At 42.8% G+C, this 22,360-nt stretch overlaps 1 protein-coding gene, 1 long non-coding RNA gene and 5 other non-coding genes across 7 annotated transcripts; 1 reads left to right on the forward strand and 6 right to left on the reverse strand.

Annotated features, from left to right (window-relative positions):
• Positions 1-1,322: 1,322 nt before the first annotated feature.
• LOC122743324 lies at positions 1,323-6,709 on the reverse strand. The gene is made up of 7 exons (XR_006354988.1): positions 6,492-6,709; positions 5,285-5,487; positions 4,568-4,668; positions 2,772-2,843; positions 2,363-2,434; positions 1,954-2,054; positions 1,323-1,514 (listed from the first exon to the last, which is right to left on the reverse strand). It is a non-coding gene; the product is annotated as an uncharacterized LOC122743324 (long non-coding RNA).
• Positions 1,745-1,838, reverse strand: LOC122745110. The gene has a single exon (XR_006355399.1). It is a non-coding gene; the product is annotated as a small nucleolar SNORD12/SNORD106 (small nucleolar RNA).
• LOC122745108 lies at positions 2,127-2,214 on the reverse strand. Its single transcript, XR_006355397.1, has one exon. It is a non-coding gene; the product is annotated as a small nucleolar SNORD12/SNORD106 (small nucleolar RNA).
• LOC122745109 lies at positions 2,509-2,598 on the reverse strand. The gene has a single exon (XR_006355398.1). It is a non-coding gene; the product is annotated as a small nucleolar SNORD12/SNORD106 (small nucleolar RNA).
• On the reverse strand, positions 2,918-3,007 carry LOC122745106. Its single transcript, XR_006355395.1, has one exon. It is a non-coding gene; the product is annotated as a small nucleolar SNORD12/SNORD106 (small nucleolar RNA).
• Positions 4,738-4,829, reverse strand: LOC122745107. The gene has a single exon (XR_006355396.1). It is a non-coding gene; the product is annotated as a small nucleolar SNORD12/SNORD106 (small nucleolar RNA).
• Positions 5,901-22,062, forward strand: ZNFX1 (zinc finger NFX1-type containing 1). The gene is made up of 14 exons (XM_043988189.1): positions 5,901-6,039; positions 8,505-8,609; positions 10,490-12,319; positions 12,790-12,921; positions 13,147-13,295; positions 14,181-14,324; positions 14,541-14,670; positions 14,894-15,138; positions 15,504-15,643; positions 16,208-16,362; positions 16,902-17,047; positions 17,390-17,500; positions 17,856-17,951; positions 18,561-22,062. Exons 2-14 carry the CDS (start codon positions 8,549-8,551, stop codon positions 21,000-21,002), a joined length of 5,781 nt encoding a protein of 1,926 aa, XP_043844124.1. The 5' UTR covers positions 5,901-6,039; positions 8,505-8,548; the 3' UTR covers positions 21,003-22,062.
• Positions 22,063-22,360: the final 298 nt, after the last annotated feature.

Raw genomic sequence — 22,360 nt, forward strand, 5'->3', positions numbered from 1 at the left:
TAACAAATGAATAAGAAACACTAGCAGTCCATTTTGGTTAAAAGCAGGAGGCAGATAAAGCACCCGGCCCTGGATTCAGGAGGACCTGAGTTCAAATCTGACCTCAGACGCTTGACACTAGCTGTGTGACCCTGGGCAAGTCACTTAACCCCCATTGCCCTGCAAAAAAAAAAAAGAGGCAGTTAGGTGGCACAATAAAGCACCAGCCCTGAGGTCAAATCTGGCCTGAGACACTTACTAGTTATATTGACCCTGGACAAGTCACTTAACCCCAATTGGCTCACACACACAAAAAAGAGGTCAGTTGTTTTAATAACCCAGTTATTTGGGGGAGAGAATAGAATTAAGACTTGACAATTGGATTGAACACAGAATGGGTGAAGGGACAAGTCAGATTCCAAGATTAAGAACCTGGGTGACTGAATGAATGGACCAAAAAGCCAAGTTTAAAGAAGGGACAGGAAAAATAAGCTTTTTGGTACTTTGAGAGCCACAGGCAATGCAGTAGACAGATACTACTAGAGTTGAAAAAAAGGTTAAATAGATGAATTCAGAACTGAACTGGATGTCTGAAGCAGTAACTTTAAGCCCTGGAGGAAGATGGGAGAGAACATAGCACAGAAGAATCCTATGGAATACCCATACCATTAAGAGCAAATTAAAATGAGCAGAGCAAACCAGGAGCAATAATATGTTCAGGGAATGGGGAACTGCCAGGGCCCAGAGTCAGAAGACTAAAGTAACATTGAGCGCAAAGTAACCACATGTCATCAATATGTCTAAATTCCCAGAGACACAGTTCTCCCTTTAACCCAGGTTACCCAGCTAGGTGGCACTGTAGAAAAAGCACCAGCCCTGGATTCAGGAAGACCCTCAGGTCAGGAGGGTCAAATCTGGCCTGGGCAAGTCATTTAACCATCATTGCCCCACAAAAAAAAAAAAAAAAACACAACACCACCCAAGCTACTCATTTCCTTTTTTTTTTTTTGTGAGGCAACAGGGGTTAAGTGACTTGCCCAGGATCAGAACTAGTGTCAAGTGAGAACTGGGGTCCTCCTGACTCGAGTCAGAGCTCTATCCACCTCACCACCTAACTACCATTTCCTTTTTTTTTGTTTTGGGTTTTTTTTTTAGTGAGGCAATTGGGGTTAAGTGACTTGCCCAGGGTCACACAGCTAGTAAGTGTTAAGTGTCTGAGGCCGGATTTGAACCCAGGTACTCCTGACTCCAGGGCCGGTGCTCTATCCACTGTGCCACCTAGCTTGCCCCCCTACCCATTTCCTTTTAAAGATTTCTTCTACAAACATAGAAAGGCACAGATGCTCAAAGTTAAAATTTTTTATTTCTTTGCAAAATGTAAAACAAGACTATTGTGTTAATAACAGCTGGAACAGTCAGGTCCATGTTTCATATTCATAATCAAAGGTTGTCTCTTCATCTAAGGCCATACCTCAGATTTTTCAGGTCTCCAAATTTCTCTTCATTTCACTTAGTCATCCACCAATCTTAAGTACCTACAAAAAGAAAAACAGTAGCAATCCCTTGTTAAGAGTGTTTAACCATGCAAATACAATTGTATCTTTCTTTGGTTATATGCTGACTTTTATTATGCTGCTTTATTAATGTAAAGCATTCAGTAGGCTCCTGCATCATGGCCATCAATCTCTCACACTTTTACACATATACTGAGGGGAGGGGGCCAGCAGTGGTTAGACAACCAGAAATCATATAACCAACTCCAGGATCTGATGGAAATCAGACAAGTTTTGGCTTAAATGTTCCTGATCAGCACTGTCGATCAGCTGGGGAAAAAAGTTTTAGTCATCATGTACCACAGATCTGGAGAATGTTTAAAACAAGCAATCTTGAAATGTGAAAAGGCAGTCAAGTCATACCTTCACCCACAAGTTTAGCTCCCAAACACTACCACTGTTATTCAGGAGATTCACCTACCTTTAATGAAAGTGGCTACTTTGAACATCAATCATTCTTCTGGTCTGTAAGGTGTCAGACATCACTTACACCCTAAACTTTTGCTCATTTAAAGAGCTAACCTACAAAATATAAGTCCCAAAGAAAAGAGTGAGAATGCTACTTAACAAACTAATAATAAAAAGTATCTGGAAGCTGGTGTGTCAGAAAAAACTGGCAAATAGTTAGGATCAACATGGTCGATCTGATGGGGAAAAAAGTTTAGTCATCATACACACCAGTCTTAAAACCTTAGCATAAAGTACTTAATACATGCTTGTTCCTAACAGGGTGATTTATAAAAGTCACCTAGTAGCTCTGGCAAACTCCTTCCTGTCTTAATAACGAAACACCAACATACAACTATTACAGATAAGTAGGCTTTACTTACCAATACTCCCAGGGACTGTTAGGCAAATGCAACTATCTGGTCCAAATCAAATCGCCAGAATGGGCATCAAGTCTGAGAAAATACAAATTCAAATGGAGAAGTTAGTCCGATATTGGACACCCAACTAACCATGGAGCATTTTTCAAGCTGGTATATCAGAAAAAACTGGCAAAGAGTAGCAGGATCAACATAGTCGATCTGATGGGGAAAAAAGTTTAGTCATCATACACACCAGTCTTAAAACCTTAGCATAAAGTACTTAATACATGCTTGTTGACTGATATCTCAGGGAAGGAAAATCCTAACAGGGTGATTTATAAAAGTCACCTAGTAGCTCTGGCAAATTCCTTCCTGTCTTAATAACGAAACACCAATATACAACTATTACAGATAAGTAGGCTTTACTTACCAATACTCCCAGGGACTGTTAGGCAAATGCAACAATCTGGTCCAAATCAAATCGCCAGAATGGGCATCAAGTCTGAGAAAATACAAATTCAAATGGAGAAGTTAGTCTGATATTGGACACCCAACTAACCATGGAGCATTTTTTAAGCTGGTATATCAGAAAAAACTGGCAAAGAGTAGCAGGATCAACATAGTCGATCTGATGGGGAAAAAAGTTTAGTCATCATATATACCAGCAGCAGGACGGACCTACAGCTCTAGAAAAAAAAAAGTTACCATCCATCTGCCTCCAAAACTATTACTAGCAAGTTTGGTAGACTGTTGAGTATGATACTGGGTAAAACACTGAAGAGCTTTATGATAAATCACCTGACATCCTGGAAACTACTAATTAAACCAAAGTTAAGAAGCAAACACATTCCCAAACACCTTCACATGGATTCAAGACAGCACAGCTCTCAGGGTCTTGCTTTCCTACCAGCCTAGGAAATACAGGTGACTAGTTTCTGATTACCTGTGATGACCATCATGTTTAGGTTAAGATTTTTCTTTCATTTTATCCTCTTGAAGGTGGGGGAAAATACTCAAAGGAGTTTAACTCAATTCACCCATTTTTACTGACCACCTCACTGTCTCCCATTTTTCCTATAGTTACAAAGCTTCCTTCCTTAGCTTCAAGTTCCAGATAAAAATCCCACTTTCTGCCAAGAAGCCTTTCCCAATTCCTCTTAATTCTAGGGCAATCCTTCTGTTGATTATTTCCTAGATAGTTCATTTTCATGTGTTGTCTCCCCACTAGACTTAGCTCCTCAGGCCCAGGGACTACCTACCTTTACTTTTCTTTGTATTCCTAGTAAAGGTGGGAATGGGGGGAGGGAGAATGGAATTTCTAAGGGTGCTTACTCTGGGCCAAGGGCTTTACAATTGTCTTGCATTTGATTTTCACCACCCTATTATCCTCATTTTACTGGTGAGAAAGTGAAGCAAACAGAAGTGGCTTGCCCCATATTACAAAACAAAAATATCTGAAGCTGGATTTAAACACTTTTTTTGCAGGGCAATGAGTTAAGTGACTTGCCCAGGGTCACACAGCTAATAAATGTCAGTGTCTGGGGTGGGATTTGAACTCAGGTTCTCTGGAATCCAGAGCTGGTACTTTATTCACTGAGCCACCTAGCTGCCCCCTAAACAAGTCTTGACTCCAGGGCCAGCAAGTAGCTACCTCTGGCAGTGTCTGGCACATTCTAAGTCCTAAGTGTTTATTAACCGACAATTTGCTTTTTTTATCCTGTGCAGTTTATCTATGGTTTGAAATATAGCTCTGAAAACACAGGTCCATTGTGTTTCAAAAGCAGCTACCTAAAAGCCCTTTAAACCCAAATCAGTAACAGCCCCCACCCAGTCCTAGCCTCAGTGGACTCACAGGTTAAGTTTATAGGGCTTAGTTAGAATAAGTGTAAATAGCAATTATTTTCTGTTCTGGCAAAACTTTTGAGGATCTCTCCCTCCAAGATTGATTTTTGTAGTGAATTAGGCCATCTTGTTTCGATTCCTACCTAATGCTCAGTCATTAAATACTTTCTCTTCTGATAAACAGAGGAGAAAAACCTTAATTTAGAAAGCCCACGGTCACCCATTGCAAGTCAAGACATCACCCTCGATGTCATTTGCCCTCTTCAAAAAGGAAGAAACCTCACATGAAAGAGTAACCTTGGCTTTAATTCAAATCAGTTACATATACAGGTTTACAACTAAGTGCTAACTCTAAAAGTTACCTTTGGCCAAATTCTTGCTTACCTGATGAAACCAGAAGAGAATCGAGCATGGGGTCATGGTGCCTAAACACCAAGGTCTCCAAAACCCCGTAACATGCCTCCCTCTTACTTCTAGAAGGAGTCCTGTGAAATAAAAACAAAAAGGTCACAAACCTGCCCAAGCCCAGGTCAGTTATGGCCTGACTTTCCTGGGCTGGTGCATCAGAACATAACTGGCAAAAATTCAAAGAGATCAGCAAGGTCGATCTGATGGGGAAAAAAGTCAAGTCATCATTTACACCAGCCTGTACTTTTTAACTTCAACTAAAAAAAAAAATGCCAAAGCTTGCAGCCCTTTTCGAATTCCTCGGGCTAGTCAAACATCCTATGACACAGTAAACAGTAAGGATATTGAGAAAGTGACCCAAAAGGGCTCAGGCTTTGGAGAGGAATCCAAATCCAAGAGTGCAGAGGAGTAGAGCCACAAAATGAACCCTAATCTTGGGGATCCCAAGTCCGAGCCACCACTAAAGGCGCTTGGGCTCACCCCCGCCTTTCTCTTCACTGTAGCACTTAGCCCTGTCGGCTACAAGCACCAGGCAGCTGAGCTCGGGCCCGCCTGAGCTCGCTTTCGCTTGGAGAGCGAAGCGCGTTAAAGTTGGAGGTTAAGCCAAGGGCACGTGGGCTCCGAGCCCGCAAGGGGCCCGAGACGCGTAGTCGAACCCTGGAAGAGAGACATAAAGGGAAAGATAGAACTCACCAGCAAGGGGGGGCATTCCTGGACCACGATGGCTGCGGATGAAGAACGCTGCAAAACACACACAAAGAAAGCGGAGACGAAAAAGAGGAAGAGAGGCCGCGGACCTTCCTTATATAAAGGAGAAATGCCCCGGAGCCTGCGCATTACGTACATCCTGGCCCCGCATAGCTCTCTGGGAAATGTAGTCTCCTGGTTGAAGGAAGCTACAGGGTGGTATAAAAGGTCCGGCAGCAGTTGCTAAGGGTTGATGTCGGTTGCTAAGGCCTGATCCCGCCCCAGCCTGACCCTCTCTCAGGCCCGGCCGGAGTGGAGTCTCCGCCATGTTGCTCTCGCTTCTCTTTTTCAAACCCCGAAGTGACCTGGGGCCTGGGCCCGTAGGTGCTCCTTTCCTCCTTCCCGTCCTCTCGCTCCCAGGGCCGCACTCTTTGGGGCAGGACCGAGTGCTGCCCTCTGGGCCAGGGAGACAGGGCCCCGGCCGCCCAGCCCTAGCCCTCCTGGGCCCCGGCCGGGCCCCGAGAGCTTCCTCCGCCTCGGGGGGAGGGAGGCGGGCCCAGGCCGCGGGCCCCGGATCCTCGCCCGGCTCCAGCTCCTCCCTCCGGCCCTCCCTCGCTCCGCCCGCCCTGCCCCGGCTGTTGGGGAAAGGAAACTGAAAGTAGAGCCGGGGCCGGGCGGGGCCGCACCGACCTGGGCCCAATTCCGAGCCAGAGCCAGACCCGGAGCAGGCGGCGGTGGCGAAGGGAGCCCCTGGAGCCCCGGTGAGTGTCGGCGCCTCTCCCTGCCCCCGCCCTGGATCCGCAGCATCCCTCATGGGCCCCCAGCATCCCAACACTCGGCCGATCATTGCCGTCCTGCTTTCCCCCACCTTCTCCAGCGCCCCCCCACTTCGACCCCCTCCCTGCCTGGCTCCCCATTTCAGCTTTCGACCCTCTGTATCACTGCTCTCCGGAGATGACATCCCCCTCTCTAGCTACACGAGCTACGTATCTGCTACCCCATCCCCTGGATCCCGCAATTTTCACTGCCCCTCCCCCCAGTTCTCCCCTCAAACACCTTATCCCACCTATCTGTCTTTCCTCTAGAACTCACCCGTTTATCACCTTGTTCATCGGTGAATTGATTAGGATAAATCCTCATTCTTCCTGTGTCTTTCCTTCCCCCTCTTTACACCTAAACCTTTCACTCCCCCACCCCCCCTCCTAAGAATCACCTTTTTTGTTTGTTTGTACTCTTCTCTGTCGTCCCCCTTTTCTTCCATGTTCAGGTTTGGTCTCCCTCCACCTCTCGGGTAGATTGTGTTTCTGTATTCGTATTTTTCAACAAAACGAAGGAAGAATTTTCCTCTCAAAAACAAAAGCTGAGGCTATAGCTTGCATTATGAGGCCCGGTTTGATGATGAGTAGAAGAGATCTGGGCTAGGAAGTAGTCACCAAACGTTATTCCCAGGCTAGCGGACTTCTTTGTGATGAGTGCCCCTCCTCCATATCATAATTTCAAGCCATGAAAATTTTAAACTACCTATCAGTAAAAGGCATAGATTCAAAAAGCGGTTTTCCTACGTAAGACACACACACCCCAATACCGTTATGAACTAGCATTTATTAAGCTGTCACTTTATGATACCCGGACCCTGCTAGGCTCTGGGGATTCGAAGTTCTTGACAGCCTCTGCCTTCAAGGAGCTTAACCCCCCCCCTTCCCCCCATGCAAGTAACATGCAAAGAGGAAATCTATTGTGAAAATGGGAGATCATTCCTGCCGGAGGGTCCTAGCTGTTGTAGGGGGGAAAAAAACCTCCTGCTGAAGGTGAGATTCGAGCTGAGGAGCTGGAGGGGGAGGGGGTTGCCATCCAATTAGAGAAAAGAGCCAATGGAAAACCGATGGAGGATAGTGATCTCTCAGGTTGGTAAAGTAAGTGAAAGATGGAATAAAATATATAAAAAGGATGGAAAGGTGGGAATGGGACAAATTTTGAAGGATTTTAAAAGCCAAACAGGATTTTATAGTTGATCCTGGAGGTAAATAGGGAGTCACTGGAGTTTATTGAGTAGGGACATTTAATGGTCAAACCTGCTTCAGAATCAGGCTCTGTTAAACCTAGGACTAACCCTAAGAGAGCTTCCTCTTCCAATACTGGTTGTCATATAATAACCAGACAGATGAAAGATGTGATAAATTTCTAATTTAAAAAAAAATAGTACCTTGGAGATCTCAGGACTAAGAGCCAAGTAATTCTGATTTCTGAAATACTAATTTACTATATATTTTGTTGTTTAGTCGTTTTCAGTCGTGTCCAATCATAACCCCATTTGAGGTTTTCTTGGCAAAGATATGGGAGTGGATTGCCATTTTCTTCTCCAGCTCATTTTACAGATGAGGAAACTGAGGCAAACAGGGTTGAGTGACTTGCCCTGGGTCATACAGCTAGCAAGTATCTGAGGCTGGATTTGAACTCAGATCTTCCTGACTCCAGGCCCTGCATTCTATCCACTGAGCCACTAGTAGCCCCATATAATATTTACAAGGCTTTTTTTCATTGAGGAAAATTTGCTTACTACATATAGCAATTTTAAGATGTGAGGAATATGAATGTAAAATGGTGTGATGACTCCATGATGCCAGATAAAGGAATGTATAGCCCTACTCTGCAAACAACAACATTCCTGTTTTGTAGGTGAGAAGAATAAAGCATAATAACTTGGTGTTAAGGTCATATGTAGCAAAATGCAGCAAAAGTTTTAGATAAGAATTTTGAAGAGAATCTTTGCAAGTGAAATAGTAAAGAAAATTTGATCTGCTCAAATACTTTAATTATAACTTCTTTATATAGCACTTAAACATTTACAAAGCACTTTATGACTACATCCCTGTGAGATGAGAAGTGCAGAGCATCAGTCCTATTTAAGATTAAGAAACAGAGATTAAGTACCTTGCCCATGGTCATACAGCTAATAAGAATTGGTTATTTCCTGACTCCAAAGCAAGCAATCCGTTTTTTCCATTCTACCGCACTTTGTCTTTAGATTAGAAATCAAATACCGTTTTAGTTACCTAGCATTTGAGGTGTCCAAATAACTCCCCATAATTGCAACTAAGTTTCTCTTGATTTTATTCTTATGAAATAAATTTAAGCCTTCAGACAAGGATTGAGCTGGTTGAGTCAAGACTTTGCTGCTTGGTGCTTTAGCAGTACTGAGAGCTAACTTAAACTGATTTCTTTGTAGCAAAAAGCTGACTGAACATCAGGTAACTGAAGACACTTTCTGAAATGGATGGCAGGAGACCTGGTCCAGACTCCCCACCAAGGCATTCTAATGTCAATCATAGAGGTAAGCAGGGCCTCTCCTTTTAATACAAAAACTATATTAAGAGATTGAATATCTACACAGAGTAGTTTGTTCCATAGGAACATCACAATGGCCCTGAAAATTGACAATCTTCCTCCTCCCTTTCCAAAGAGAATTAATACATGCTACATTTCATTGAAACAGAAACTCTAATGGAGGAGTCAAGAGCTGAAATAACTGTATTGTATTGTCCTATTCACACACAAAAATGTATACCCAGAAAACCTGTTGTTTCATTATGAAAAGTACAGTGGCCCTTTTCACTTGCTTATAATTTCCTAAAAATAAACTTCCACTTTACCCAAGTATGTCACAGAAGTTTTGGGTGTGGCATAAATGAAGAACAGTGGTTGCTTTTGGGGGGCAGGAGGCGGTAATATGAACTATTAATACTGTGGGAATAAGGAAAAATATAAAACTTCCACATTGCCACAAAGAAATTTTGAGCTACCATAAATCATTTCGAAATGTTAGTTTTCTTGATGAATGGTTTCTGCTGACACGAGTTTGAAAAGGAAATGTGAAAGAGTAATAATGGTAAAGCTTTAAAGTTTGGTTGTACATCTTTGCCTGTGGATTTGTCCTATGTATCCTTAAGGTCACTCTAACCCACCTGATTCCTGATCCCCCAACTGGAAGCATTCTTACCTGATAGCAGCATTTTTAAATTTCTTTTAGGCACTTAGTATTTATCTGTTACTTATCTCCTTATAATCTTCAGAAACTTTCTTGAATAAAGATTTGTACATTTGTATGACATATAATTCAGCATTGTTAAGTTCTTATTATACTCACTTGTGTGCCACATTTTCTGGTTTTAGAATATTTTGTACCTTTAATTACAAAATTCATTGCTACTTTGCACAATCATCAAGTTACTCTTAACTTGGATTGATTCTGATATCTCAGTTTTATGAAAAAGAACAGAGGATTGATTAGGTGATTTCATGGGTCAAAGTCCATTTCAAGAATGTCAGCTCTAGTTTCAGTCCATTATGCCAAAACTGCTTTTCATGTGTTTCAACATTAGTTTTTTTAGACCTATACAATGTGTGTGTACTGTTTTCATGAGCTTAACTCCTGGAATCTCTTGATTTCTTCTATATTTGCAAACCAGCATTCCACTAACTCAACAATGTAAGCTTATTAATAAACCCTGCCTTTTTCTTGCCTTTTAAAGTTCTCATTAATTCTGAGCTAAGTTCAAGAAATTTCTCTCTTCGGTTTATTGCACTTGATATCATTACAGCCCATTAAATAGCTATAGAATTTAAGGACTGCAGGACTTCAGCTTTAAAGTTGCAGGACTGCAACTTTAAAAATAGGCTTTCGTTAATTTTAAAAAAATAGGCTTTGGAAGGACCTCTGAATCCTTTGGTCTACACTGTAACTGATTAGGAATTCCCTCTAACATTCCCAACAAGTAGTCATCAGCCTCTGCTTGAAATCAATAGGGAACATCCAATTAAAAACTGTTAGCAACATAGTTACCAGAACAAATGAACAAATCAGATCTCTTCTGAAATTTAAGCAGCAACTAACCTCCTCAGCTTTATATACCATTTTCCCCCTGAACCGTATTGGTTTATTTGGTTTTTTTGTTTGTTTTGTTTTTGGTGAGGCAATTGGGGTTAAGTGACTTGCCCAGGGTCAGACAGCTAGACTGTATTGGTTTATAATATTTACCAACTGGGCTTCTGTATTTTATTCATTTCTCTTACTACTCTATACTCCATCAAAATAAAACAAGTTAAATAAACTACTATAAAAATAGCTTGTTCTTTGTAGTTGTGTTGGCTGCCTTGCCCCTTGCTTTCTGTTCCAGGGGCCTTTTGCTTACTGAAAATATCCTTTGTGTTTAGGCCACATGGATGGAGAACTACCACAAAGAACCAGAAATTGGGCAAATAACCCACCAGTTAATGTTCCAAGAGGAAGAACAGACCTACCCAGAAGGGACACCAGAGCTAACAACAACACTGTTCCTCGATGGCAAAGGGAAGAAAGGTTTAGCGGCATGGGGAGGAATCCCCATCAGGGAAGGAGATACCAGGGTGGACAGGCTGATGATGAAGCTAGAGGACAAAGAAATGATCAAGAGAATGAAGCCAGAAGAAGAAATGGGAACCAAGATGGGAGAGACCGAAGGCATCAACCTGCTGAAAATGTCCATTTTCGAAAAGATCCCATGAAATGGCGGGGTCCACATCAAAAAACTGGGGAAGCATCTCAGCAAGTGAAGAGGATTGGTTTTGTGTTCCTAGAAAGTCTCCTTCAGAAAGACCCTTCAGAGGTGGTCATCACACTTGCTGCTAACTCTGGATTTAAGGATCTCCTAGATCATACATTCATGAAACCCGGCTTACTTCAGCTCATCTGCCAAGTACTTAGGAAGGCATGCAGCTCTAAAATGGATCGACAAAGTGTTTTGCACCTTCTGGGCATTCTGAAGAACTCCAATTTCCTCAAAGTGTGCCTACCCAGTTACGTTGCAGGAATGATAACCGAGTCTGTCCCTGCTGTTCGACACCAGTACCCAGAACATATTAATAACATCCTCTCACTTCTCCAAGACTTGGTGAGTGTGTTCCCAGCCAGCTCTGTGCAAGAAACCTCCATGTTGATGTCCATTTTGCCAGCTTCTCTCAATGCTTTGAGAGCTTCTGGAATTGATATTGGAGAAGAGACAGAAAAAAACCTGGAAAAGGTTCAGACCATCATTGAACATTTGCAGGAGAAGAGGCGAGATGGGACCCTAAAGGTTGACACCTATACTCTGGTGAAACCTCAAACTGCAGAGCATGAGGATAACTACAGAACAATGACAATATACCCTACATACAATGAGGTACACCTGGACGAAAAGCCCTTTCTTCGCCCAAACATTATCTCCGGGAGATACGAGAGCACTAGCATCTATTTGGACACTCACTTCCGACTCCTACGAGAAGATTTTGTCAGACCCCTGAGAGAAGGAATTTTGGAACTGCTTCAGAGCTTTGAAGACCAGGGTTTGAGGAAGAAGAAATTCAATGACATCCGAATCTACTTTGACACACGCATCATCACACCTCTTTGTGCATCGTCTGGTATTGTGTACAAGGTACAGTTTGATACAAAGCCATTAAAGTTTGTGCGTTGGCAGAATTCCAAGCGCCTCCTCTATGGTTCCTTGGTCTGCATGTCCAAGGATAATTTTGAGACATTTCTTTTTGCAACTGTATCTAACCGGGACCATGAAGAACTTTACCATGGAATTGTACAGCTTTGCTTTAATGAACAGAGTCAGCAGCTATTAGAGGTTCAGCCCTCGGATTCCTTCCTCATGGTAGAAACAACTGCATACTTTGAAGCTTACAGACATGTGCTAGAAGGGCTACAGGAGATTCAGGAAGAAGATGTCCCCTTTCAAAAGAACATTGTCCAGTGTGAATCATATGTGCGAGAGCCTAGTTACTTATTAATGGGTGGCAGATACGATTTCACACCCCTGCTAGATAATGGCTTAGCCAATGAAATGGGGAAACCATCTCTAAGGAACATTCCAGACTACCTGAGACCAAGAGTTAACGTTTTAGACCCTAGCCAGTGGCCCTCAAAGGAAGCCCTGAAGCTAGATGAGTCACAAATGGCAGCCTTACAATTTGCTCTTACTAAGGAATTGGCTATTATTCAGGGACCTCCAGGGACAGGTAAAGTTCTTATTTTTTTTCCCAAGTTTTATTATATTAACTATTGGGATGAGCAGGAGGGGTAATCAGGTTCCCAACATATGCCCAAACCATAAGTGATCATCTAGAATTGATTCCCAGGAACTGATAGAATAAAAACATAGGGCTGGAAAAGATTGTTAGAGGTGATGAGATATGATGTTATAAATCAAATATTAGCTATCTCTTACCAAGGGACACTAGTTTACAGATTTATTAAGCTTTGTCATTTTATACTTCAGGAAAGATGCCCATAGTAAATATTCACTATCACACTAGTAAAACACCAGATGCTTTGTAAAAGTTTCAAAAGGATTTTTTTTATAAACAATTGATATCCTCTTTGGTTGTTCTCTTTTCCTTTGGCTCCCACCCCATTAGGAATAAGTACTCTAAGCACACTAGAAATAATTTTTTAAATGTTAACCTTTGTATTTTTGCTTATCTTTTAGGGAAAACCTATGTGGGTCTGAAAATTGTACAAGCCCTTCTGACTAATGAGCAGGTATGGCAGATTAACACACGGAAGTTCCCCATCCTTGTTGTGTGCTATACCAATCATGCCCTGGACCAATTTCTGGAAGGTAAATTTTACAAGATAACTTGTTCTCTATTAGAAAGTCAGTGTTGACATTAGCATTTACAGGTCACAGCATCTTATTAACACCTACAAATACCAATCTTTCCCTTCAAGACAGTATAGAAAATGCCAGGATTCTCATCAAGCCAAAGCTACCCAATGTACTACTCATCCAAGAGGAATTTTTTTGTTGCTCCACTTCCCATTGTGTTCACTTCTTTTTCCTCAGGAATATATAAATGTCATAAGACCAGCATTGTTCGAGTAGGTGGAAGGAGCAACAGTGAAGTCTTGAAGCAGTTCACACTAAGAGAACTGCGAAACAAACGAGAATTCCGACGGAATCTCCCTGTACATCTTCGGAGGGCCTACATGAGTGTATGTTTCAAATTAAGACTATGTGGGGGCGGCAGCTAGGTGGTGCAGTGGATAGAGCACAGGCCCTGGAGTCAGGAGGACCCGAGTTCAAATCTGGCCTCAGACACTTAACACTTACTAGCTGTGTGATCTTGGGCAAGTCACTTAACCCCAGCTGCCTCACTTTAAAAAAAAAAAAAAGACTATGTGGGGAATAAAAACCCTAAGAGGTTGAAGGGTAGACATAAAATGAGACAACAGATATAAAAGCACTTTGGAAAATTAAGTGCTGAGAGTAACTTGTAATTCTCTTTCTTTTAACTATCTTCCCAAAGTGTGTTACATCAGAATTTGGTTTTGAATGAGCTAGTTTCTGAACTTGGGTAAGGTGGGAAGTGGGTGAAGTGGGCTACACAGCCTGTGGGTTTTAAATACATGCATTTCAGGGCAGCTAGGTGGCACAGTGGATAGAGCACTGGCCCTGGAGTCAGGAGGACCTGAGTTCAAATCCGGCCTCAGGCACTTGACACTTACTAGCTGTGTGACCTTGGGCAAGTCACTTAACCCCAACTGCCTCAACAAAACAAAACAAAAATTTTACTGGTATGTACCTGTTATTTCCTTGCTATAAGGAAATCTCAGTGAAGAAACTCCCTCTACCAGTGCAGGTCTGGCAGCTGTTCTGAAACATACAGAGTTAAGAGTTGCCTTTGGTGTTCAAGTGTTCAGACTTACTCAAGGTCTTCTGGCCAATAAGTGTCAGAAACAAGACTTAAAGCAAGGTTTTGCTAGCTATCTACTATGCCTTGCTGCCTCAATTTCCTTATTTTCAAAGACTTGTTTTGGGGGGCTGGGAAAAGGGAGCGCTGTTTTTGATTTTCACAGCAGATCTCCTTTCTTGAGCAGATCATGACAGAAATGAAGCAGTCAGAGCAGGAGATCCACAAAGGGGCTCGGCATTTAGAGTGTACCACCAATGGAGTTGTACACGAACGACATCTGCAGAAATACATTGCCCCCCAACACTGGAACAGCCTGACAGATGGGCCGGTAAGCTGCCAAAGTCATCCCAAACTGAAATATCTGGCTTGCTTCCTCCCCCCATAAACTAGAATATGGGTCCCCCAAGCCAGAAAGATGAGCTTTTGTTCATGGTCATTTAAGGACAGAGAGAAAGCACTATTTGAAATCCTCAAATGGAGAACCTTTTCCCTCCTGCTGGTCAAGGGCTCATTACTATTCATTACTGCTGTCTCCCTTTATCAGGATGTTGAGTGGCTTTACTCAAGGAAGGGCTGGAAGCAGTCAATGATCCTGGAGTGGCTGGGCCTGGGTTTTAATGCTTTCACCCAAAGTGTGTCTTCACCCCTCACTGAAGAACCTGAGAATAATGCAGGTAAGAGGCAAATCCAATATTAACACAATTTCCAAAGCTAGGAAATGAAATGGGAAAGAGTAGAGAACCACTACTTGATAAATGTACAATCAAGGCTTTATAAACATGCACCTACATTTCAGAATTTTAGACTTCCTTTTCTTCCTCACTCCCTAGTCATCTTCCTTTGTCAGAAATGTCTTTCTCTCAATTTCCCACTACCATTTCATGATTTTTTCTTCAGCTCGGCAGGAGGGGGGCGAAGAGGAGGAGGGTGAGGAGGAGGAAGCGCTAATTGAGATTTCAGAAGAGGCTGACCTGATCCAAGCAGACCGTGTGATTGAAGAAGAAGAGGTTGTTAGACCTCGACAGAGGAAAAAAGTAGATAACGGAGCTGTACAAGAGCTGGCTAAAATGCTACTGGCCATGAGACTAGACAACTATGGCCAGGTAGCACCTGAGCAGGAGCAGGCAACTGGAGAATGGGAGGTAAATTTCTTTTTAAGTTAGCATCCAGATCTTTCCAAGAGTGGGAAAGGAAAGGATTCACAGTTGCAGAAACATACTTACTATGAAGAAAATCCAAGGCTGGAAAACAGTACTACTGGTGGTTTTACTCCTAGTACATAGTACTATAGCACTTTCCTTCATTTCTTTAATTGTTTTCTGTTTGGGTGTTGTTGTTTTTTTGATGGGGGAAGGGCAACTTTAACACACCTATATTTACTTTTTTAAATGATGTGCAGGAGAGGGAAAGGAGAAACCAGATAATGTGTTGTTATTGAAAAATATTGAGGCCTGTGATTCTGAAAGACCATGAATTCAGTGGTCCTTGTTGGTGCTTTTACACATAGACTCAACGAAGTCAGAAGAAGAAGATGAAGAAGAAAGTGAAGGTAGAGCTCCGAAAGTTGAATGCAATGACTGAAGCAGAAGCTAAGGAAATAGAGGATGTGTGGCAACTGGACCTGAATACACGATGGCAGCTCTATAGGTATCCTCTTCACTCTGCCCCATCTAGAAGCACCAGTGATTTGTTTCCTACACTTTTCTTGGCCCTTTTTGTTTCCCCAGTCCCTGTCCTGGCCATCTTTCCATCTTTTCACTTGCCCCTCCTCACTCCAATCTGTTCTTAGCATTTTCTCAACTGTAACTGTGATCCTTTTATTATCTTAGAATCTTACAGTAGTTCCCAGATGACCCCTGAATTAAGATCCTTGATTGTCGACTTTAAAACTATCCCCACTTAACTTCTACTGACATTCTACTACTGTTACCCACAATATCATTTTGTCATCTTATGTTCTGGCCATTAAGCAAATTTGCTTACCTCATAATATCCTGTTCTTTGACCTTTCCATCTCCTCACATGTATCTGTTTGTTATATGTTTATCATAGGTATTCCCATTAAATTAAGCTTTCTCTGGTCAGGAATTTCTTAGTGTCAGAACAATATACAGCCAAGTAGACACAACAAATGTGTTGATTGAAGCAGGGATATACCTGCTTCATAACCATTCTACCAGCAAATTGCTTCCTCTCATCCACTTTCCCTAGAATGTGGCTGCAGATGTACCAGGCAGACATTCGAAGAAAGATCCTGAACCATGAACGACTTTACCAGGCCTCAGCAGAAAGAATGGTGGAGCTGAAGCTACAAGAGGATCTCTGTATCCTCAAAGATGCCCAAATTGTAGGCATGACAACTACAGGTAAGTAGATGGGCCCATTTCTAGAGCACAGCTGTTAGCAAATCAGAAGGACAGAAACAAATTCATCTACAAAATGCTAGTAACCAGAAAGGCTAAAATTTAGCCTCTGTCACCAGGCTGCCTTGGAGTTTTGCTTGTCTCAAAAAATGTGAGTTATTCACCCTGTTATTTGAAGCTCCGATAAGTAAAAATCCAGATTCAGTGCCATCATAAACTAAGATTTGTGCTTGGTGCATTGTTGTTCAGTCATGTCTGCTTCTTCGTGTCATGCCATTTGGGGTTTTTGTGGCAAAGATAGTAGAGTGGTTTGCCACTTCCATCTCATTTTACAGTTGAAGAAACTGAGACAAACAGGGTGAAGTGACTCGCCCAGGGTCACACAGCTAGCAAGTGTCTGAGTCCAGATCTGAATTCAGGAAGATGAGTCATCCTGATTCCAGGCCTGGGACTCTATCCACCTAGCTTGATGTCTAGATAGGCACAAAGGACAGTTCCCATGTATAGACCCAAGGAGTTTCTTCTTTCTTCCTATACCTGAGGTGCTGCTAAGTACCGCCAGATCTTACAGAAGGTGGAACCTCGAATTGTTATAGTAGAGGAAGCGGCAGAAGTGCTAGAGGCCCACACCATTGCCACACTGAGCAAAGCCTGCCAGCATCTCATCCTCATTGGGGATCACCAGCAGGTAAATTCAGGCCTGCTTTTATATAGCCAACAAAAAATACTTCAAATAAGGAAAAATTTTCCTGCATGTTCCCATAATCCACGCATAGTGATGTGCTTCATTTCCCTCTGAAATTTCTCTATTGACCCCTAGCACCTCTACCTTTTTTATAATTCCCTTTTATTATCATTCTCTTGACAGTCTAATCTGAAAAGTACTGTTAGAGCATTTGATATAATCATAAATCTGATTTTGCCCTTTTCTCTTTAGTTAATTCTACCAATTTATCTTAATTATATGTCAATTTGGATATGCTTTGAACCAAATATTGGCATGTTATATGTTTTTCTCCACTCCCTACAGTTGCGCCCGAGTGCCAATGTGTATGACCTAGCCAAGAACTTCAATCTAGAGGTCTCACTCTTTGAACGGCTAGTAAACGTCAACCTTCCCTTTGTCCGTCTGAATTACCAGGTGAGAAACAGTAGGTCTTGGCTAACAGTTGTATTTATTTCTTTTTTATTCATTTACTAGGTGAAAAGTGTTAGGATCTAGCCACTAACAAAACTGATTTCACATGAAGGTATACCAAGCATATGGATGTGACTCAGATCAGTTTTATTTCTCTTCTAAGGTTTGAGCTGGGCATGGCTGATTTAACCAGTTGGGAGTCAGGGGCTCTTATTTATTGTACAGTATACTTTTCTCCCAAGTTTCTCCAACACCAAAATTAGCATTTGTGCACCCACCCTAGCCTCTGGGACATGTGCCCACTTTTCAGGCTGTAAGAATGTCATGTTTCAATAACTTATATGTCTATTTGTTTCAGCACCGCATGCGCCCTGAAATTGCACGGCTACTAACACCCCACATTTACCAAGATCTGGAGAATCATCCCTCTGTTCTCAAGTATGAACAAATTAAGGTGAGTTTATTCAAACAGATGTTTCTATGATTATTACAAATACTTTAGGGAGTCATATAAGGGAAGAGGACTAATTGTTGTTGAGAGTGATATAGCTTCTTCCAGCTTCTTCAAGAAATATATTGAGTGGAAAGCATACCTAAACCTTTGGTAACCCAGCTGGTCTATCAACTTAATTAGACATAATTATGAGAAGGTCCCATCCCAATCAAAGCTAAGAGTAGAATAAAAGTGGAGTCAGAGAACTTTTAAAGAATCTCTTCCGGGGCAGCTAGGTGGCGCAGTGGAATAGAGCACTGGCCCTGGAGTCAGGAGGACCTGAGTTCAAATCCGGCCTCAGACACTTAATACTTACTAGCTGTGTGACCCTGGGCAAGTCACTTACAAACAAAACCTCTTCCTAGAAATGAGTAGACAATTCATGGCAGAATTAAGAAAGTCACATCAGAAATGACTACGGGCTTTAGGGAGGGCCAGGACTCAGAATTTTGTTCACCTATTTGCAATGCCCAGTTGTTCTTTGTACCACGTAGGCACTCAAGGAGAAATAAGACTCTGTATAGCATGGCCTGTTTTATCTTTAACAGGGTTTTCTTTTTATTTTCACAGGGGGTCTCTTCCAACCTCTTTTTCATAGAGCATGACTTCCCTGAACAAGAGATCCTAGAAGGGAAAAGTCACCAAAATCAACATGAGGCTCGCTTTGTGGTAGAACTGTGCAAGTACTTCCTGTGTCAGGAGTATCTGCCATCCCAGATCACTATTCTTACAACCTATACTGGACAGCTCTTCTGCCTCCGCAAACTCATGCCAGCCAAGACTTTTGCAGGTGTGAAAGTCCATGTTGTAGACAAATACCAAGGGGAAGAGAATGATATTATTCTGCTATCCCTTGTGCGGAGCAACAAAGAAGAGAAAGTTGGGTTCCTCAAGATCAAAAACCGAATCTGTGTAGCTCTGTCCAGAGCCAAAAAGGGAATGTACTGCATTGGGAATATGGGCATGCTAGCCAAAGTCCCACTGTGGAGCAAGATCCTTCACACCCTTCGAGAAAACGGTCAGATTGGCAATGCACTCATGTTATGCTGTCAGAACCACCCTGATACACAAACACTAGTATCCAAAGCCACTGACTTTCACCAGGTGCCAGAAGGGGGATGTAGTCTCCCTTGTGAGTTCCGGCTGAGTTGTGGACACGTCTGTACTAGAGCCTGCCATCCCTATGATTCTGACCACAAAGAGTTCCAATGTATGAAGCCCTGTCAGAAGATCCTCTGCGCTGATGGACATCGGTGTCCATCAGTCTGCTTCCAGCCTTGTGGCCCTTGCCAAGTGAAGGTCCCTAAAACAATTCTGCGTTGTGGACACGAGCAAATGGTCCCATGTTACATGCCAGAGTCAGACTTCTGTTGCCAAGAGCCTTGTCCCAAATTCCTGCTATGTGGGCATAGATGTAGTCACTCCTGTGGGGAAGAGTGTGTTCGTCTTTGTTCTGAGATGGTCACTGTCACTCTCAAGTGTGGACATAACCAGCAGGTGAAATGTGGTAATGTTGAAGATCTTCAATATGGCTTACCTGTCAAGTGTACCACCAAGTGTAGCACGATCTTGGACTGTGGGCACCCTTGCCCAGGCTCTTGCCACGACTGTTATGAAGGGCGGTTTCATGAACGCTGCCAGCGTCCCTGTAAGCGCTTACTCATCTGCTCACATAAATGCCAGGAGCCTTGCACTGGTGAGTGTCCACCCTGTCAAAGGATCTGCCAGAATCGCTGTGTTCATAGCCAGTGTAAAAGGAAGTGTGGAGAGCTGTGCAGCCCATGTGTGGAACCTTGTATTTGGCATTGCCAGCACTACCAGTGCACCAAACTTTGCTGTGAGCCATGTGATCGGCCCCCATGCTATGTGCCTTGTACCAAGTTGTTGGCTTGTAATCATCCTTGTATTGGCCTGTGTGGGGAACCATGCCCTAAAAAGTGTCGTGTGTGCCATCAAGATGAAGTTACCCAGATTTTCTTTGGCTTTGAGGATGAACCTGATGCCCGCTTTGTACAACTGGAGGATTGTAGCCACATCTTTGAGGTACAGGCTCTTGACCGCTACATGAATGAACAAAAAGATGAAGAAGTTGCCATCAAGTTGAAAGTCTGTCCTGTCTGTCAGGTTCCCATCCGCAGGAACCTTAGGTATGGTACTAGCATAAAAAGGCGTCTGGAAGAGATTGAGCGAATCAAGGAGAAGATACAAGGCTCAGCTGGTGAAATCACTACCAGGCAAGAAGAGCTACAGGTCCTGCTAGAAGCAAAGATCACTATCCAAAAAATACTCCCTGAGGATTTTCTAATGCTAAAAGAAAAGCTCTCTCAATCTGATCTGTCTGTGAAAGCTTTGAGTCTAGCTGAAAATCAAATCCGCTTCTATGACCGCTTGGCCAGCATACAGGAATCACTGAGCAAGATAGAAGTCAGTGAAAGGGCTGGAGTAAGGATTCGGCTGGAACAAGTCCATAAATGGCTAGCAAAGGAGCGTCTGAGTTTTACCAGCCAGGAATTGGAAGACCTCCAAAGTGAAGTACAGAGGATAACATACTTGGTGAACCTCCTGATCCGCTGCAAAATGGCAGGGATAAGGATAAGCAATTCAGTACTTGAAGAGGTAGCCACCCTTCGAGAGATCCTAGAGGGCACTTTTAAATTCAGTAAAAGCAATGAGGAACTGGTGGTGAAGAAAATGAAAGTTCTGGATGCTATCCTTCCTTGCTGTGGCTTAGGCATCTCAGACCAAGAGCGAGTACAGATAGTAAATGCTTTGGGCTACCCCCAAGGTCACTGGTTCAAATGCCCCAATGGCCATATCTATGTGATTGGCAATTGTGGGGGAGCAATGGAGAGGAGTAAATGTCCTGATTGTGATGCACTAATTGGTGGTGAAAACCACACTCTGGAAAGCAACAACCAATTAGCTTCAGAGATGGATGGTGCCCAACATGCAGCTTGGTCTGAAACAGCCAACAACCTGTTGAACTTTGAGGACATCCGAAGGTTGATCTAGGAAGATGATTTCCTATTTCCTTTCCTTTCCTTTCCCCTCAGCCATAGCCAGGCTGGGCTTGGCTCCCTGAAGAAGGGACTGCAATTTCTGACTTCCCTGAAATCTTGGCACTCTACTGATCCATTTTAGGACTTTCCCAATGTTTGTTCCTAGAGTTAGTCCTGCGCTTAAGTGAGCACTTTACCTCTAATCGAGAATAAAAATTAATAGACAAAATTTTCCCTTTTCTTTCTCTTGTAAGGTCAACCTCCCTGGTGCATGTTTTGGGCTTCAGTTGCCTAGTGATAATCTCCTGGCCCTGTCTTCCTGCCTGTCTTAGCTAAATGCTCTTTGTACAGTGCTTATTATGGCACTAGGCACATGGTAGGAGCTTAATACTTAATGACTGCATCTCAGGCCCCAGCTATGCAACCCAATTCTGTCCCGAAGGAGCTATGTAGAAGACACATGTCCTTGCAAGGAGCTCAACTGGATCATTCTTGCATTTCTTTGGGGCCATCTTTACTGCAAAAGGCACTGAAGAGAATACAGAAAATTCACAATCTATGACAGGGTTTTACACCTAAGTTGGGCCTTGCACATGTCCATGTTGACCAAGGAGTAACAATAGTAACACTTCCATTGGCTTGAATTTCAAGAAGACAAGCAGCTTTTTTATCTCAGTTTAAACAGGTTTGGAAGCAAGGCCACCTTGTGGGGCATGCCTCATTTATGACTGAGTGGAATAAAATTGACAGTACCAGCAGCACCTACTTATCAAAGTGTAACCCTTTCATCTATCCTTCCTATATCATGGCTTTTGCCTGGGTGGAGCTTTTAGCATGCCTCCGATATCTGCAGGCCCATAGCCTGGTGCACCAACCCAGGCCATACTCAAACCATCTGTCCTGCTTAGGTGTTGCCTCCTTGGCATTTGTTCCATAAAAGACATAGATTTCTCAGGTCCTTTCTAATGTTTGCAAGCAAATTTCCCCTACCTTATGTATTGCATTCCCTTTTTGTCTTTACTATGCACTTTAGAATATGATGCCAATTAATAAAGCAATTATTGACAAAATAACTGGTCCATATTTCCTTCTTGCAGCTGCTGCCAACTTAACTCTGTTAGCATCTCTGCTTTTTTTTCAGTCAACAAGTAACCAGGACACCATGCTTCTATGGGATAAGTCAAAGATTCCTCCAGTACTGCTTCCTTTTATAAAGCTAACTTCATCTGTCCACAACCTTTATCATGAAGAATAAAAGAATTATATCCCTTCTCAGGCAAGAATAGTATCCTCAATCCCCATCTCCTTTTAGGAGAATTACGGTACAGATTAACTGCCACAATATTCCCAGTCCCTACGAAAGAAATGCAA

This window comes from Dromiciops gliroides, chromosome 2, assembly GCF_019393635.1.
Source record: "Dromiciops gliroides isolate mDroGli1 chromosome 2, mDroGli1.pri, whole genome shotgun sequence".
NCBI classification, from domain to species: Eukaryota; Metazoa; Chordata; class Mammalia; order Microbiotheria; family Microbiotheriidae; genus Dromiciops; species Dromiciops gliroides.